At 37.4% G+C, this 16,752-nt stretch overlaps 1 protein-coding gene across 1 annotated transcript; it reads left to right on the forward strand.

The window, feature by feature from the left end:
- The first annotated feature begins 3,375 nt into the window (after nucleotides 1-3,375).
- Nucleotides 3,376-5,194, forward strand: LOC126881371 (putative uncharacterized protein DDB_G0286901). Its single transcript, XM_050645611.1, has one exon. The coding sequence runs from the start codon at nucleotides 3,627-3,629 to the stop codon at nucleotides 5,082-5,084; it is 1,458 nt and encodes a 485-aa protein (XP_050501568.1). The 5' UTR covers nucleotides 3,376-3,626; the 3' UTR covers nucleotides 5,085-5,194.
- Nucleotides 5,195-16,752: the final 11,558 nt, after the last annotated feature.

Below are 16,752 nucleotides of genomic sequence, written 5' to 3' on the forward strand. Positions count from 1 at the left end.
ACGTCTGATTTCTTATTTATTAAATTATTTGTTTGACTGATAAATGCCATCTCGAGGAATAGTCTTTTGTTAAGATTATTTTCTATTGCAAGTATTTTTGTTTCGTTGTAGTTCATTATATGTTGTTCATCATGTACGTGCTTTGCAAGGGAACATCTATCAGGGTATAATCTACTGTCACTTTTGTGTGAAGTTATACGGCTTTTTAGGTGTCTAGACGATTGGCCGATGTATTGTTTATTACAACTTCCACAAGGAATACAGTAGATTATGTTAGATAATTGGTCTTTAGGTGTTTTATCTTTAATTTTGGTGAAAATGGAACCGATTGTTAAAACTGTGTAATTAGCGATTTTAATATTATCATCAATTGATTTAAAAATTCGTGTAAGTTTAGGTGTTAAGTCTTGTATGAATGGTAATTTAAAGTATTTAATTGTGGGTAATGTGGTGTTGGTAGTGGTGTGTACTATAGGGTTAATGTTTTGTGGTGTGTGATTAGGGTTAGTTTGTGTAACAGATAATGTATCATTTGTTGTATTGAATAGTAGTTTAGTAAGTAATGTGTTTGGGTATGAATTTTCTAGAAAAAGCTGATGAAGAATTTTTAAGTTTTTGTTATGGAATGATTGATCTGCAATTTGTAAGATTCTATTTTTCATTTGTGTTATAAGATTAATTTTTGTGATATGTTTATGATATGACCAATAGTTGATATATCTTCCGGAGCTAATAGGTTTTCTATACCAATCTGTTATTATTACGTTGTTATTGTTACGTATTAGTTTGGTGTCAAGAAATGGAACTGATTGATGTTTGTCTTCAGTTTCAACTGTGAATTGGATATGTGGGTCGAAATCGTTGAAGATGTATAAGAGTTCATTTATCATATCTTTTGGAAGGGCTAATATTATGTCGTCAACGTATTTCTTTAAAAATGTTATTCTGAATGGAAGAACAGGGATGACTATATCTAAATGATGCTGATAAAAATCAGCGAAATATAACGTTTTGTTAAACAGAGTACCACTTGGTTTTATTCAGCTGGATACCCAATAAACTTCAACCCCATTTATATATATATATATATACATATACATATATATATATATATATATATATATATATATATATATATATACATGTATATATATATATATATATTGTCATGATTTTAAGATACCCAAACCATAGAATAGTTAAAATAATAGATAGTTTAGTAATTTTAGTACAGCTCAAAAGCATATGGATAAGCATTTTAATTATTATTATTATTTTAATTATTGTCACTTTTGAGGGGTATGGTTGATTGGAAAGTTGAGAAGAATAAGAATTTTAAAAAGAACTAAAGTTATGAGAGCACTTAGTAATGATTAAATAGTTGTAAGATGATTTTATATAGGATTATAAAGGAAGAATTATAAAAAAAATCAAAATAGGCAATCCTATATTAAAGAAGATATTGGAATGGCATATAAGTTAAAAATTTGTTACTAGAACCTATAATAATTTAAAAGTTGAGTTTTACCAAAGAATTACTTATAGTTGTATCACACAATAGCCTTATTTATTGGTAATAATCATCAAAATTTTCCATTTTTCAAAAGTCACTTCGAAAGGAACTTCGTTGAGTTGGCACGTCTAGTATCACTTAGCTGAATATGTAAATTTATGAAATTATGTTGAAATAGACATCAATCTAAAATTTGAAAACAATGGTTAGTACAGTATTAAGATTATTAGTAGAAATTTTACCAAAATGTGGAAAATAGTTCAATAGAATCATAGTTTTGACAAGTGTCGAAACTCTATGTAATATTTAACGTATAAGAATGATATTTTGAGGAAATGGCTTATGCATATTCAATTACTAATTCATTTGTGTGTAATTTGAAAGTTATTTCAATCCTTTATTTGTAGTAATTGTTTAAATATTTAGATTTTAATGTGAAGTGTAAGTGCTAAAGAAACTAAAAATGAAGTGTCGAACGTTGCAGAAAATCCTAATAGAATTTTAATAGGAGCACCTAGGAAGAAGGAAATTATATCAAAATAAACTAGAAAGTTTAATCAATTCAATTCCCAGATTCGATTATACCCAAATAATAGAATAGAATCACAATTTGGATTCATATTTCCAAAATTTTCATCAAAATTATCATTTTGATGAAATGTCAAAGTTGTCAGAATTATTTTATTGGTGGAATCAAATTTCCACAGCATGGATTGTTAATGTTATTTAATTTTCATTGGCTATGAAGGCACGCCAAGCTTAGAAAATTCGATTTTTAGGAGAGTGTTGCAGGCCTTTGAACAGGCAACAGCTTGTTATAATTGCTCCTCAAAAATTTGGAGAAAAATGCGGTAAATTATAAAAAACAAGGTTAAAAACTTTTATTATACTAACCTGAATAAGTAGTCTTCGTTGTAAAAGTAATTTTATCAAATATGATATTCAATTTCACCAGAAAAGTGAAGTAGTATTCTGCACCTGATGATATCTACCAGAGAATCAAGAACGTAGTTCCTGTGATGGAAACTGGATTGGTTTTTCTTTGGATCCGAAGAGATTTTACAGCAGTATTTGTTGGTTTCGTCGTGAAAGGTTGTACTGAACAATTATTTTTATCGATCATGATCAAAATAAATATTTTTCATTTTTTTGCCTTGGCATAACAAATTTTGAATATTCAAAAATACATTTTGGGTTATCACAGAAACATTGGTTTCTTTTAGAGTCAAATTCATTGCATCATAGAATCATATTTCTTTGTTTAATTTTGGTCTAGATAGCCTAAAATGAAAAATTTAGCTGTAGATACATTAATAGATGTTTCAGTTTGAAATTCTATTGATCTGTTCTTTATTATTGTATAACTACCTTATGTTTTGATGTTGCATACAAGCCTTTTCATTTTCAATATATTTTTAAAAGATTTTCTTGTACAATATTGGATTTTCTTTTGTTTCGGCCATTTTGTAGATATTGAATCATATCTCATATGACTTTATTTTGTGTCTTTTTGTCTAATTATTCTTGTAGAAATGTTTTACGCACGCCTCTACAGGTTAAGAATTTTCATGCAGATTATTACATTGAAGCTGAGCTAGTTAGGTAAGTTGAGTAATAGATGGCGCCGGGCAAAATCAATATTAAAATTAAAAATCGATATATATATATATATATATATATATATATATATATATATATATATATATATATATATATATATTAAAATAAGATAAATAAAATAATAATAATAAAATAATAAAACAATACGGTTTATAAATAAAACAATATAAATAATAAAATAAATAATAAATAAATTAAATAATAAAATAAATAAATAAAAAATTAAAAACCATAATGTCGCAACCAACGTGAGGCGATAAAATAAATATTAGACAAAATTGTCACATATTAAAAATAAAAATTTGAGTCCGATATAAAAATACAAAATGGCAGATGGACGTAGATCTGTTTCGAAGACGACACAGGAAGGAGAGGAACAGAAGGAATAGAAGTCGGAGCTTGGAAAATTCATGGAATTAGTATTAACAAAAATGGAGAAAATAATAATAAAATAGAAACAAAATTAATTCACTTGGATGAAAACAACAAGAAAATGAGAATAAAACTAAATGAGACTAGTCAAAAAGCAGAAGGAAATAGTAAATCATTAGAACAAAAATTAGAAGAAAATAGTCAAAGGGTAGAAGAAAAATTAGAAGAAAATAGTCAAAGGGTAGAAGAAAAATTAGAAGAAAATAGTCAAAAAGTAGAAGAAAAATTAGAGGAAAATAATCAATCATTAGAACAAAGACTGGGGGAAAAATTAGAAACAACACTAATGAAGATGGAAGACAAATTGGAAGAAAATAACAGAAAAGCAGAAGAAAATAGTCAGAGGTTGGAAAAGAAACTTGAAGAGAACATTAAAAGATTAGAAGAACAAATGGAACAGAGAGTAAACAAGAGTATTGGAGAAGTGAAAATGTTATACGGAGAAAGCATGAATAAACATGAAACATTAGAAACTAAATTAACTTCTGAAAATCAAGATATAAAAACACAAATTCAACAGCATAAAGAAAAAATAAATATGGTAGAAGAAGATATAGAAAAGGAAGCAGAATGGACGAATAGAAGATTTATCATGGTAGATGAAAATATAAATCAAATCAAGAATGAACAGAAAACATCCAAGGAGAAGGAGGATCAATTGGAGAATAAATTAAAGCTCGAAGTAAAAGAAGTAAAAAAAGAGATAGAAAAGATGGAGAAGAAGATTACGAATACAACTAAAGGAACAATAGTCCATACTATAGAAACATCAGAGAATAGAATATATTTTAATGGAGATTATAAATCTCAACATCCTGTACCATTTATTCGAATACTCATGACCAAGTATTTGCAATACAATGACTTCGACGAATTTCGTGAGGTCATTAGAAATCAGTTGAAGGGTGAAGCATTGATTTGGTACACGAATGTGGAAAATGAGATACAAAATTTTGATCATTTTAAAACGAAGTTTTTGGAATTTTCCTGGGGACAATCTAGACAACAAGTCGTGAGAGCAGAATTTTTTGGAGGAAAGTACAACTCAAACTCTAGAACAAGCATGCATTTGTATGCTATGAGGTTGTATAGTGTTGCCCAGTATCTGGATGGAAAACTGACAGAGAAGGAACTGGTGAACCACATAGTCGTTCATTTTGAAAGTCAGATAGAAAATATCAGACTGAATTTTCATTTCACCGACTTCAACATGCTCTGCTATTTTCTGATTGAGAAGGAAAAAGCTTTTCAAAGTTACAGAGCTAGAAATAACAATAATAACAACAATTTTCAAAATTTTAATAATAATAATTATAATGATAACAACAATGATAATAATACCAATAATAATCAGAATTGGAACAATAAAAATAACTACAATAATAACAGTAATAATTATCAAAATAGAAATCAAAATAACAGATTAAATTCAAACAATTATAATAATAGAAATAATAATGGACGTGGAGGTTATAATAATAATCAAAATAATAATAATAACAGAGGTTATAATAATTAAGAAATAATAATAATAGAAATAATTATAATAACAATAACCAATAACCACAACCACAAGCGAGCCAAACAACAACAAGAGCTCCACCCGCCGAAGGTGCTGCGCTGGATCATCAGCCGGCGCTCACTCAAGCGGGACGACCGAGGCAGCGCATGAAATGGACTGTGTCCATCAATGAGAACATTTTGCGCTTCTACTACAAGGTGACAAACTTCGGTCAAGAAACAATCGGCTACCGACAACAGCTGTATGCCGAATTTTGCAGGACGTACCCAGATATTCAAGTATCGGAGCAACGAGTATCAGACCAATACCGGGTAATTATAAGAAACAACCTTATCCCAGAGACTAGACGCAATATCATCAGAAGCGAAGTCGAACGGGAGATTCATAACGATGTTGTAATTGAAGATCAAGTCCCCAATGAAGTGCATGAGCAGATTCCTGAGCTTGCCATACAAGAAACTCAACCTGACAATACAGAGCAGGAAAACAACGAGCTACATGATAAACTAGTAAGCGAAATGGCACGTGCTGTACAAGAGTTTAATGGAACAAACCCACTTAGCAGACCACCGCTACCACGAATAAACTCTTGTAAGAGACTAGGTGTGCTGTTACAAATTGTGAACACTGAAGTCCTACCCAATTATGTCGTAGAAGCCCACACATTAGAGTATCTGCACATGCTAATCTACTGTGCAGCAACAGCAATTGCTAATGTAATGGGCATTAAGATCAGAACACGACGCGGTTCTAATAACGGAAGGACTGGTAACAGAATTGCACCCTGGGAAAAAAGACTGCTCGGAAAGATTGAATTGCTGCGTAGGGATATTGGTCGAGTCACAGAATATATACGAGGTGTAAGAAGTACAAGAGTCATCAGGAGAGCTGAAGAAATAATACGGAATACTGCAAGACACTCAAGATACGATCCAGAAAACAACACAGCCCAACAGTGCCTGGATACGTTAAAACAAAGACTCTCAGTTTATTCAGGACGACTAAGAAGGTACAAAGTGAGTAACAACCGAAAATCCAACAATGCCCTTTTTGAGACTGCTGAGAAGGCGTTCTATCGAAAACTCAATTCCACCGTAGAAAATCTCGATAAGTCAAGAAGAAATTCATGAGTTTTGGGGAAATCAACTTTCCACACCAGCTGCTCTTAACAACAATGCTGGATGGATAGAAGATACGGCACAGAACTGCCAACACTACACTACTACTCTCTACGAACCCTTCACCACTGAAGAAGTCTCAAATATCATCAAAGAGCTTCATAACTGGAAATCTCCTGGACCAGACGGAGTTCAAAACTTTTGGCTCAAGAAGTTTTGGAGTGCTCATGAATGCTTATCAACACTAATTAATTATGTTATTTCTAATCCGCAGGATATACCATCATTCCTAACTCAGGGAACCACTTATTTAATACCGAAGGATCAAAATAACACCCAAGATCCAGCAAAATACCGCCCAATTACTTGTCTTCCAACTTTGTATAAATTGGTCACATCCTGTGTAGCCCGGCGTATCTACCAACACTGTGCGCTGAACAATATCATAGAGCCTCAACAGAAAGGATGCGCTAAGGGTTCCATGGGCTGCAAAGAACAACTTATCATCGACTCAGTCATTTCTAATCAAGCATATTCCAAAAAGAGGAACCTATTTACTGCTTTTATTGATTACAAGAAGGCCTTTGATTCAGTGCCGAATGAATGGCTTATAGATATATTGAGAATATATAAAGTCGATGATAATATAGTGACCTTTTTACAACATATAATGACAGAGTGGAAAACTAGAATTCACCTTCAAATACCTGGTGAAAGTAACATCGAAACTGAAAATATCGCAATCAGCCGGGGCCTGTTTCAAGGAGATTCGTTGAGTCCTCTGTGGTTCTGTCTAGCTATGAACCCACTATCTCAGCTATTGAACTCCACAGATGCAGGTTTTAGCATCAAAAATAACAACAATGTGGTGGCGAAGCTTAATCATTTATTGTACATGGATGATTTGAAATTAATGGCTTCCACTCGAAACCAACTCGACGAGATGCTAAAAACTGTAGAAACTTTTTCTAATGATATTAGTATGCACTTCGGACTAGACAAGTGCCGTATTTTAAATATAGTCAGAGGAAAAGTACAGCCCGGAGGATTCGATATGCAAAATGGCCAGAACCGATGAAAGAAAGCATCCCCTATAAACGGGCAAGGCCTAATGCATGGTAAGTATGAAAGGATGTGAAACAACCTCGCCAGACCGGTTCCTGTCACGACTTAGCTCTCTGGAGTATCTGGGAATCTTTCCTAGGTACTCGAGAGACTAGGAATGTATGAACTGCTTCAGCGACCAAGAAGTAGCCCGCCCTAAGTTAACCCACCCATGTCTGGTTGTACCACTCCCCTGGCGTAAATTTAAGTAGAAGACCCTCTGGTCTTCACTGCCACATCTCCATTCTACGGCACTGTTCACATCGCCAATATATAGTCAACCGACCCGATATTATCTACCAGCTGTATCTATCCTACACTCCGAGTACAACCAGAAAATGCTATCCCTCCTTCATCCTTTTTCCCACTAAACCTACACCCCCAACACACAAGGTAAAGGTGTAATTGTACCGTGCCCAGGCCTGCATGGCAGTTGTGTGTCTAAATTGAACTGTCTCAAACGGTCGACTGGGGGAACCAGGCCACACCCCCTTTCATTTAAGGCCTTGTACCGGCACAGGGAGCGCTGCTGGTATGGACAGTTTATTTCTCCCATACTCGTGGGATCAATATGGAACCATGCAAAAATTTAAAAGATTTAACCCTAGGGGTCTCGCAGGAGAACCCAACAAACAATCAAACTTCCACTGAGACTGTTCGGCAGAATCTGGAAGAAAATAATCCCATCACATCGGGTAATAAAAATACTGAGGACGCAATGCGGACTCATTTAAAAGATGCTGAGGATGAGGTTTCTCGGCCAAAAATATCTGGGGCACAGAGAAGAAAGCTTCGGAAAATGAGAGAACAGGGAATTGACACTTCTAAGGTCAAATTACCTCCTAGACCTCAAAATAAAACTCCTGGAAATGCCGAAATCACACAAGCTGTCAAGCGGACTGTGTCTGATAGAAGCACTCCTGAGGAGAAATTAATAAAAAAGAACAGAACTGCTGCTGCCTCTTTCAAAAAGCTCAGCAGCAACTACAAAGCAGCTCTTACGGGAATAAAGACGGCAATAATTCCCAAAGAATACCCAGACATATCTGTAACGGAAAAAGACGTTGGGGCAATAAAAGAGGCCCTAATTAAACTTATCGATGAGGTTCCTTGCGCACCTCGTTACGAAGGTAATCGGCTCATGGATGGATACTATGGGTTGATATGTGCTGACGAGGAGTCCTTTAAGATCACAAAGGATTTCTTGGAAGAAAATACGGAGTGGAAGGTCGTTAAGGCTGAGGAACTCCCAAAATCGAAGCGTGTACTGATGTACCTTCCAGAGACTAAAAATGAGGATCTGAAAGTGCCACTGGCACGAATTGAAAAACAAAATCCTGAACTAAGGACCAGTCGTTGGGCAATTCTGAGTTCCAAACCAGCAACTGACGGAGGACTGCATGTGAGTCTCCGAATTGATAAGGAGTCAGAGGCACAGCTCGAAAGGCTTCAATGGAAGCCTTATTACCTTCTACAGCGAGCAAGTATTATACCGTTGGAAGAGGGTAAAGCAAGACAGGCTGGGAACATTGGGGAACCAAAACCTGCAACGATTACTTCCGAACTGCAGGAGGCCGAAGGGGAATCTATGCAGGTGGAAGAAATTACAAGAGGGCCTGTTAGAGACCCCAAAAATGAATAAACTGCAACATTAAGATCATACAGATCAATTTGCAGCACAAAAAAACAGCTTCGGCACTTTTGTGCCAGGAAGTAGCTGAGAAAAACATTGATATGGTGCTTATTCAAGAACCGTGGATAAATGAAGGTAAGATACGGGGATTAAATGTTAAGGGATGGGAACTAATTTTGGGAGTACCTGACAATAAAATCAGAACTTGTATATTTTGTAGATCTGACCTTAACCTGGTACCAGTTATGGAGCTCTGTACGGGAGACATGACAGCTGCCAGAATTAAACTGAATTGCAATGGGTTGGTTACAGAGTTGATTGTTGCGTCTCTTTACCTTCCTATTGACAGTAAAGAACAACTTCCAGGGACTAACATAGAGAACCTTCTAGAATACACCAATGATAAGCATACAGAACTTATCATTGGAGTCGACTCCAACGCCCACCACATCATTTGGGGAAGCAGAGATACAAACAATAGAGGTAAGTTACTTTTTGAGTACCTTTGCACTACTGAACTTGATCTTCTGAACAGGGGTAATAAGCCCACCTTCAGGACATCAAGAGCAGAATCACTAATCGACCTAAGCCTATGCTCTATGGGGATTGGGAACATAATATCTGACTGGCATGTGTCGGATGCGTTATCCTTATCGGATCATGCATACATATGCTTTGAGATAAACTCAGTCAAACCGGAACCAAGGTTCTATAGAGACCCTAAGGTGACCGATTGGGAATCCTTTAAGAGGGATCTTGGAACAAGGGTACGGAATTATCCTAAAAGGCCAAAAAACAATGTTGAGGTTGAGATGGCAGTAGACTGGTTGCAGCATGCAATAGTCGTCTCATATGAGGAAAACTGCCCGTTAAAAGAAAGTCGCCCTCCCAGGCAAGTAACTTGGTGGAATAAGGAGCTGTCTGATCTCAAAAGAGAAACAAGACGGCTCTTCAATAGGGCGAAGAAATCAGGTGATTGGGAAGCATATAAGGCTAAACTGAAAACCTATAATAAGAAAATCCAATCCGCTAAGGAAAGATCCTGGAGAGAATTCTGTGAAAACATTGAAAGTGTACCTGAAAGCGCCAGGGTTAACAGAATCCTCAAAAGAGATAACATTAACAAACCCAAGTCAATGAAATTGCCCAATGGGAAGTATACGGACACAGAGAAGGAGGCTGTAGAGCATCTTTTAAGTGTTCACTTTCCAGGGTCGACGCAATTGACTGCTAATAACAATCATCAAGCAAACAATAGCCCAACCAAAAGGGACTGGCTGACCTCTGACGAGATCTTTGGTTCTCACAAGGTCAGATGGGCTATTGAAACTTTTGAACCTTATAAAACTGCGGGACCGGATGGTATATTTCCTAAGCTTCTCCAGGAGGGTCTGGAAATAATCATGGGTCCCCTGATCACAATATTTAGAGCTATCCATGCTCTGGGATACATTCCCAAAGCTTGGAGAAGGGCAAGGGTGGCGTTTATTCCCAAACCAGGAAAAACAGATTACACCTTAGCAAAATCCTACAGGCCTATAAGTCTGACCTCATTCATGTTAAAAACCATGGAAAAAATCTTGAACGAACACATCAAGAAAAACAATTTAAATGAAAATCCACTGCACCAACGGCAATGGGCGTATCAGGCAGGGAAATCAGGTGAAGCCGCCCTGCACAATCTAGTGTCGGAACTCGAAAGGAGTCTGCATCAGAAAGAAGTCGCCCTTGCTGCATTTTTAGATATAGAAGGTGCATTTGATAATACCTCAATCGAGTCTATACAAAGCGCACTGGTGAGGAAGAAAATCAACAACACAACATGCAAGTGGATTATTCAGATGCTTCAGAGCAGAATAATATCCACAGATACGCATGAAGATACCATAAATCTGAGGGCAACTAAGGGATGCCCTCAAGGCGGTGTATTGTCACCGTCATTATGGAACATAGTTGTCGATGATCTGATTCATGGGCTAAGCGCCCAAGGAATCTGGGTCCAGGGTTTCGCAGATGATATCGTGATAGTAACTAGGGGAAAATTTCCCAGCACTGTTGCGTATCAGATGCGATATGCCCTTCACTACATAGAGAACTGGTGTCTGAAAGAGAACCTCTCCGTGAACCCTTCTAAAACTAAACTGGTAGCCTTTACAAATAAGAGGAAGCTTACTGGACTGAGTGAGCTGAAATTATTTGGAGAGGTACTGGAAAGAACCAATGAGGTTAAGTATCTAGGGGTAACCCTGGATTCGAAACTTAATTGGAATACTCATATTACCAATATAACCAATAGGGCTAAGCGACTCTTCTGGAACTGCAGACGAGTTGTAGGTAAAACCTGGGGATTGAAACCAAAGGTGATATGTTGGTTGTACACATCAGTGATACGACCGACAGTTACTTATGGGTCAGTACTCTGGTGGAGAAAGACGGCTTTGCAATCTTGTGTGACCACTCTCACCACCCTACAAAGACAAGCGCTTCTAAATATAACAGGAGCCTTGAATAGTACAGGAACGGCTTCATTAGAGGCTATCACAGGTCTCCCTCCGCTGGAATTGTATATTTCGGCGGTAGCCTTTATGACCATCCTGAGGCTCAAAGCAAACAATACTTGGAGGCCAAATTATGTATTGAATAGCCACACAAACATTACTGGGACTATACTTGAGGAATACATCTTTATGATGAACTTAGATACGATGACACCAGAACTAATCTTCACTGAGAAGATTAACACAATTATACCATCTAGAGAACAAAAAGTCCCAAACATTAATGGAGACTTAATATGGTTCACTGATGGATCTAAAACTGCCCATGGTACTGGATCAGGAGTCTTTGGGCAAACATGTAACTATAATAAATCTTACAGCCTAGGTCAACATACAACGGTGTTCCAAGCTGAAGTTTTTGCTTTGGTGGCCTGCATTGATGAAATAATTGATGAGGACCCTAAAGCTAAGAGAATCAACATTTACACAGATAGCCAATCGGCTATTCTGGCTGTAAAGAACCCTCTCACCAAATCAAAACTGGTGAGAAACTGCAAAGCTCTCCTCAATAACCTGGCAAAAGACAACAAAGTGTCTTTAATATGGGTGCCGGGTCATGAAGGGGTGCATGGGAACGAACGAGCAGATATGTTAGCGAAACAAGGCTCGAGAAAAACTTTTGAAGGCCCAGAACCTTTCTGTGGCATCACTAAAGATGCTATGAAAAACGAGGTTCAGAAATGGCTGATAAAGAATCATCAAAATAAATGGAGAACCACTCAAGGGCAAATCCAGACTAAAAAAATAATCAAGAATATTGATAAAAAACTCTCGAACAGTTTGATGAACCTCAATAAACGAGAGATCAAAACGGTCACTGAAATGGTGACTGGACATTGTCGTTTAACCTTTCGTTACTCGCGCCAACTTTTTGTGATCGGATACTCGCGCACGGTGCAGGAGACCGGGTCCAAAAATATGGGTCAGCAGTGTTTTAAAATTATTTTTTTTGCAAAATTGTGTACGATTAAATTATTTAATGAATATATGATCATATAATTTTGTAGATATGCGTTTGTGTTCACATTATATTACTTTAATCAAAAATTTAATAATTTTCATTGTTATCCATTTATATGTATATACAAAAACTTTGGAAGTGAAAAAAAAATTGAATATGGTTAAATTTGTGTACTAAGAACTTTAGATCTTAATTCAATACACAAAAAAATTAAAAATAAAGAGTAATTGTAGTAACAAAAAAAGTTATAAAAATTAATTAACGTTTTTAAAACATGAAATACACAATGGTGTCACATTCATTGGAACAATGGTGTTCCAAACACAGATATTTTGAGCATATTTGGCAGTAAAACTTTGTTTTTCTATTTTTCTTCCAATCACAAACAGCACAGCGATCTGAAGTTCCTGGTGTTACGACTGGTACTTGTTCTGTTGGTAAACCACATATCTCCCTAAACCTCATTCTGATGGTTCTGGGTAAGTTATATATTTATATTTATATATATAAATATAAATAAACTAATCTATAAACATTGAAAATAAGGAACAGATCTTAAATTACCTTACTAATTAAAAATATCGATGTGTGATCCAAACACAAAAATTGGTGCACAAATACTCGCACACGGTGTACGGGACCGGGTTGCGTAATAACAAAAGGACAGTACTATTTTTTACACTGCGAACTGACTTTACCCACAGTTGATTGACCACTGAAGAAGTATACGAAGTAGCCATTCAAAATCCCCACTACAAGCAGAGTTACAGGAATTTATTTACAGGCCCGGTCTCCCACACCGTGTGCGAGTAACGGAGGGTTAAGAAATCACCTATACAAACTAGGTAAGGTGAATGAACCATGGTGCAGAAAGTGCGAAATGGAAGAAGAAACTGCCATACACATACTATGCTATTGCAGTGTGCTAGATGATGTAAGGCAGAACTTCACTGGTCAAATGAGGTTTGAACCAGAAGAGATCTTAAAACTACCAATAAGAAAACTGTTGGCCTTCGTTGAGGCCACAGGACTTATTAAAGTTTAAGGAGAAGAACAGGGTTTGGTACAAAGGTCTTATGACCAAGTGCCAGAGACTAACGAGTCTCGCCTGAGTTAAGAAGAAGAAGAAGATGGCCAGAACATCGAGGCCATGGGTGAAAACGATATGTACAAATATCTTGGAGTTAAGCAAGCGCGGAAAATTGACCATAAACAAATGAAAACAGAGATAACTACTGAGTTTATACGAAGGGTAAAACAGCTGCTTCGCTCACACCTTAACAGTAGAAATTTGTTTAAGGCACTAAACACCTACGCATATTCCGCGCTTAGCTACTCATTTGGTATTGTTAAGTGGACAAAAACAGATATAGAAGCTCTTCAGCGAAAAGTGCGAACACACCTCACAAAGGCACAAAAACACCATCCTAAAAGTGCAGTAGAAAGAACGACATTACCCCGGTATTTAGGAGGAAGAGGACTTATGGATATAGGTGAGCAATTAGATAAACAAATTGCTAATTTAAGAACTTATTTTCAGATGCAGGCTGAGACATCTACTCTACATCGCGCTATCTGCGCAGTAGATGACACAACACCGATCAAACTGAGGGAACCAGAAATGCGCATAAACCACCTTACTAAGGACGAAAAAGTGCGCGCCTGGATGGGTAAACCTCTGCACGGGCGACATCCCAATGAGGTCAGCCAAGACTATGTCGACAATATAGCGTCGAACTACTGGTTGACATCAGGAAAGATGTTCCCTGAAACGGAGGGTTCATTACTGGCCATTCAGGATCAGGTTATACCAACCAGAAATTACCTGAAATATATCATCAAAGACCCTCAGGTTCAAAACGACAGATGCCGATATGGATGTCAGGCCCAAGAAACCATCCAACATCTTACAGGGGGCTGCCAGGCATTTGCTGCAACTGAATACAAGGAACGGCATGATGCAGTAGCAAAAATCCTTCATCAAGAGATAGCTATCAAGCTGGGACTTCTCCAAACAGACCATCTCCCGTATTATCAATACGTCCCTGAGAGTATGCTTAAGGATGGCAACTACAAGCTATACTGGGACCGCACTGTGCTCACAGACCAAACAGTGGCACATAATAGACCAGATCTCGTACTAGTTAATAAATTAACAAGACAAACAACACTAATTGATGTGGCGATACCTAACAACAATAATCTACGTAGTAAATTTACTGAAAAGATCGCCAAATACAGAGATCTAGAAATTCAAATACGAAGGCAATGGAGAATGCAAAGTACCCAGACGATACCGATTATTATTTCTACTACTGGAGTCATTCCGAAGACCCTCCTCGAAAGCATAAAAAAGCTGGGTCTGAATGAACATCTTTATAAGACCATGCAGAAAGCTGTACTACTCGCGACGGCCAGATGCGTACGAAAATTTCTGGGAGATACACCTGCATTCCAAGTCACCTAGGGCTCGATAACACGGAAAGAGTCCCACCAGAGCTCAATCCTTTTGATACCGTAGGTATCTGGGATGAGTCAATTTTCTCCTTAGAGGGAGTGTGAGCCGTATGGCTAAATCTGATAATAACAATAATAATGATAATGACACCTGGCAGTAGGTATAAAATGCACACCCATGAGAATGGAGATAAATAATTTATGTTTAGGATCGCTGCCTGGGGATCGCCAGGGCACGTCTGGAGCCGGCGCTGGACGTGACAGCATGCGGGACGTCGGTGGCAGGGTGTTGAGGAGGCGGGCCCCTGTCATACAATCAGCTACAGCCCAACCACAACCACAAGCGAGCCAAACAACAACAAGAGCTCCACCCGCCGAAGGTGCTGCGCTGGATCATCAGCCGGCGCTCACTCAAGCGGGACGACCGAGGCAGCGCATGAAATGGACTGTGTTCATTAATGAAAACATTTTGCGCTTCTATTACAAGGTGACAAACCTCGGTCAAGAAACAATCGGCTACCAACAACAGCTGTATGCCGAATTTTGCAGGACGTACCCAGATATTCAAGTATCGGAGCAAAGAGTATCAGATCAATACCGGGTAATCATAAGGAACAACCTTATCCCAGAGACTAGACGCAATTCTATCAAAAGCGAAGTCGAACGGGAGATTAATAACCAAGAACAAGTTTTAGATCAAGTCCCTAATGAAATCCTCGATGAGCAGACTCCTGAGATTCCCATGCCAGAAATTCAACCTGATAATTTACAGCAGGAAAACAACGAGTTGCGCGATAGTCTAGCAAACGAAATGGCTCGTGTCGTACAAGAGTTTAATGGAACAAACCCACTTAGCAGACCACCGCTACCACGAATAAACTCTTGTAAGAAACTAGGTGCGCTGTTACAAATTGTGAACACTGAAGTCCTACCCAACTATGTCGTAGAAGCTCACACGTTGGAATATTTGCATATGCTAATCTACTGTGCAGCAACAGCAATTGCTAATGTAATGGCCGTTAAGATCAGAAAACGACGGGTTACTAATAACGAAAGAACTGGTAACAAAATTGCACCTTGGGAAAAAAGACTGCTCGGAAAGATCGAATTATTACGTAGGGATATTGGTATAGTCACAGAATACATACGAGGTGTAACAAGTAGAAAAGTCATCAGAAGAGCTGAAGAAATAATGCTGACTACCGCAAGACACTCAAGATATGATCCAGAAAACAACACAGCCCATCAGTGTCTGGATACATTAAAACAAAAGCTCTCCGTTTATTCAGGATGACTAAGGAGGTACAAAGTTAGTAACAACCGCAAAAGCGACAATGTTCTTTTTGAAAGTTCTGAAAAGGCGTTCTATCGAAAACTCAATTCCACTGTATAACGTGTCGATAAGACACCCAAGCCAAGAAGAAATTCATGAGTGTTGGGAAAATCAACTTTCCACGCCAGCTGCTCTTAACAGCAATGCTGGATGGATAGAAGATACGACACAGAACTGCCAACACTACATTACCACCCTTTACGAACCCTTCACTACTGAAGAAGTCTCAAATACCATCAAAGAGCTTCATAACTGGAAATCTCCTGGACCAGACGGAGTTCAAAACTTTTGGCTCAAGAAGTTTTGGAGTGTTCATGAATGCTTATCAACACTAATTAATCATGTAATTTCTAATCCGCAGGAAATACCATCATTCCTAACTCAGGGAACCACTTATTTAATTCCGAAGGATCAAAATAACACCCAAGATCCAGCCAAATACCGCCCAATTACTTGTCTTCCAACTTTGTATAAATTGGTCACATCCTGTGTAGCCCTGCG

Source organism: Diabrotica virgifera, chromosome 3 (genome assembly GCF_917563875.1).
Source record: "Diabrotica virgifera virgifera chromosome 3, PGI_DIABVI_V3a".
In the NCBI taxonomy this organism is placed as follows: Eukaryota; Metazoa; Arthropoda; class Insecta; order Coleoptera; family Chrysomelidae; genus Diabrotica; species Diabrotica virgifera.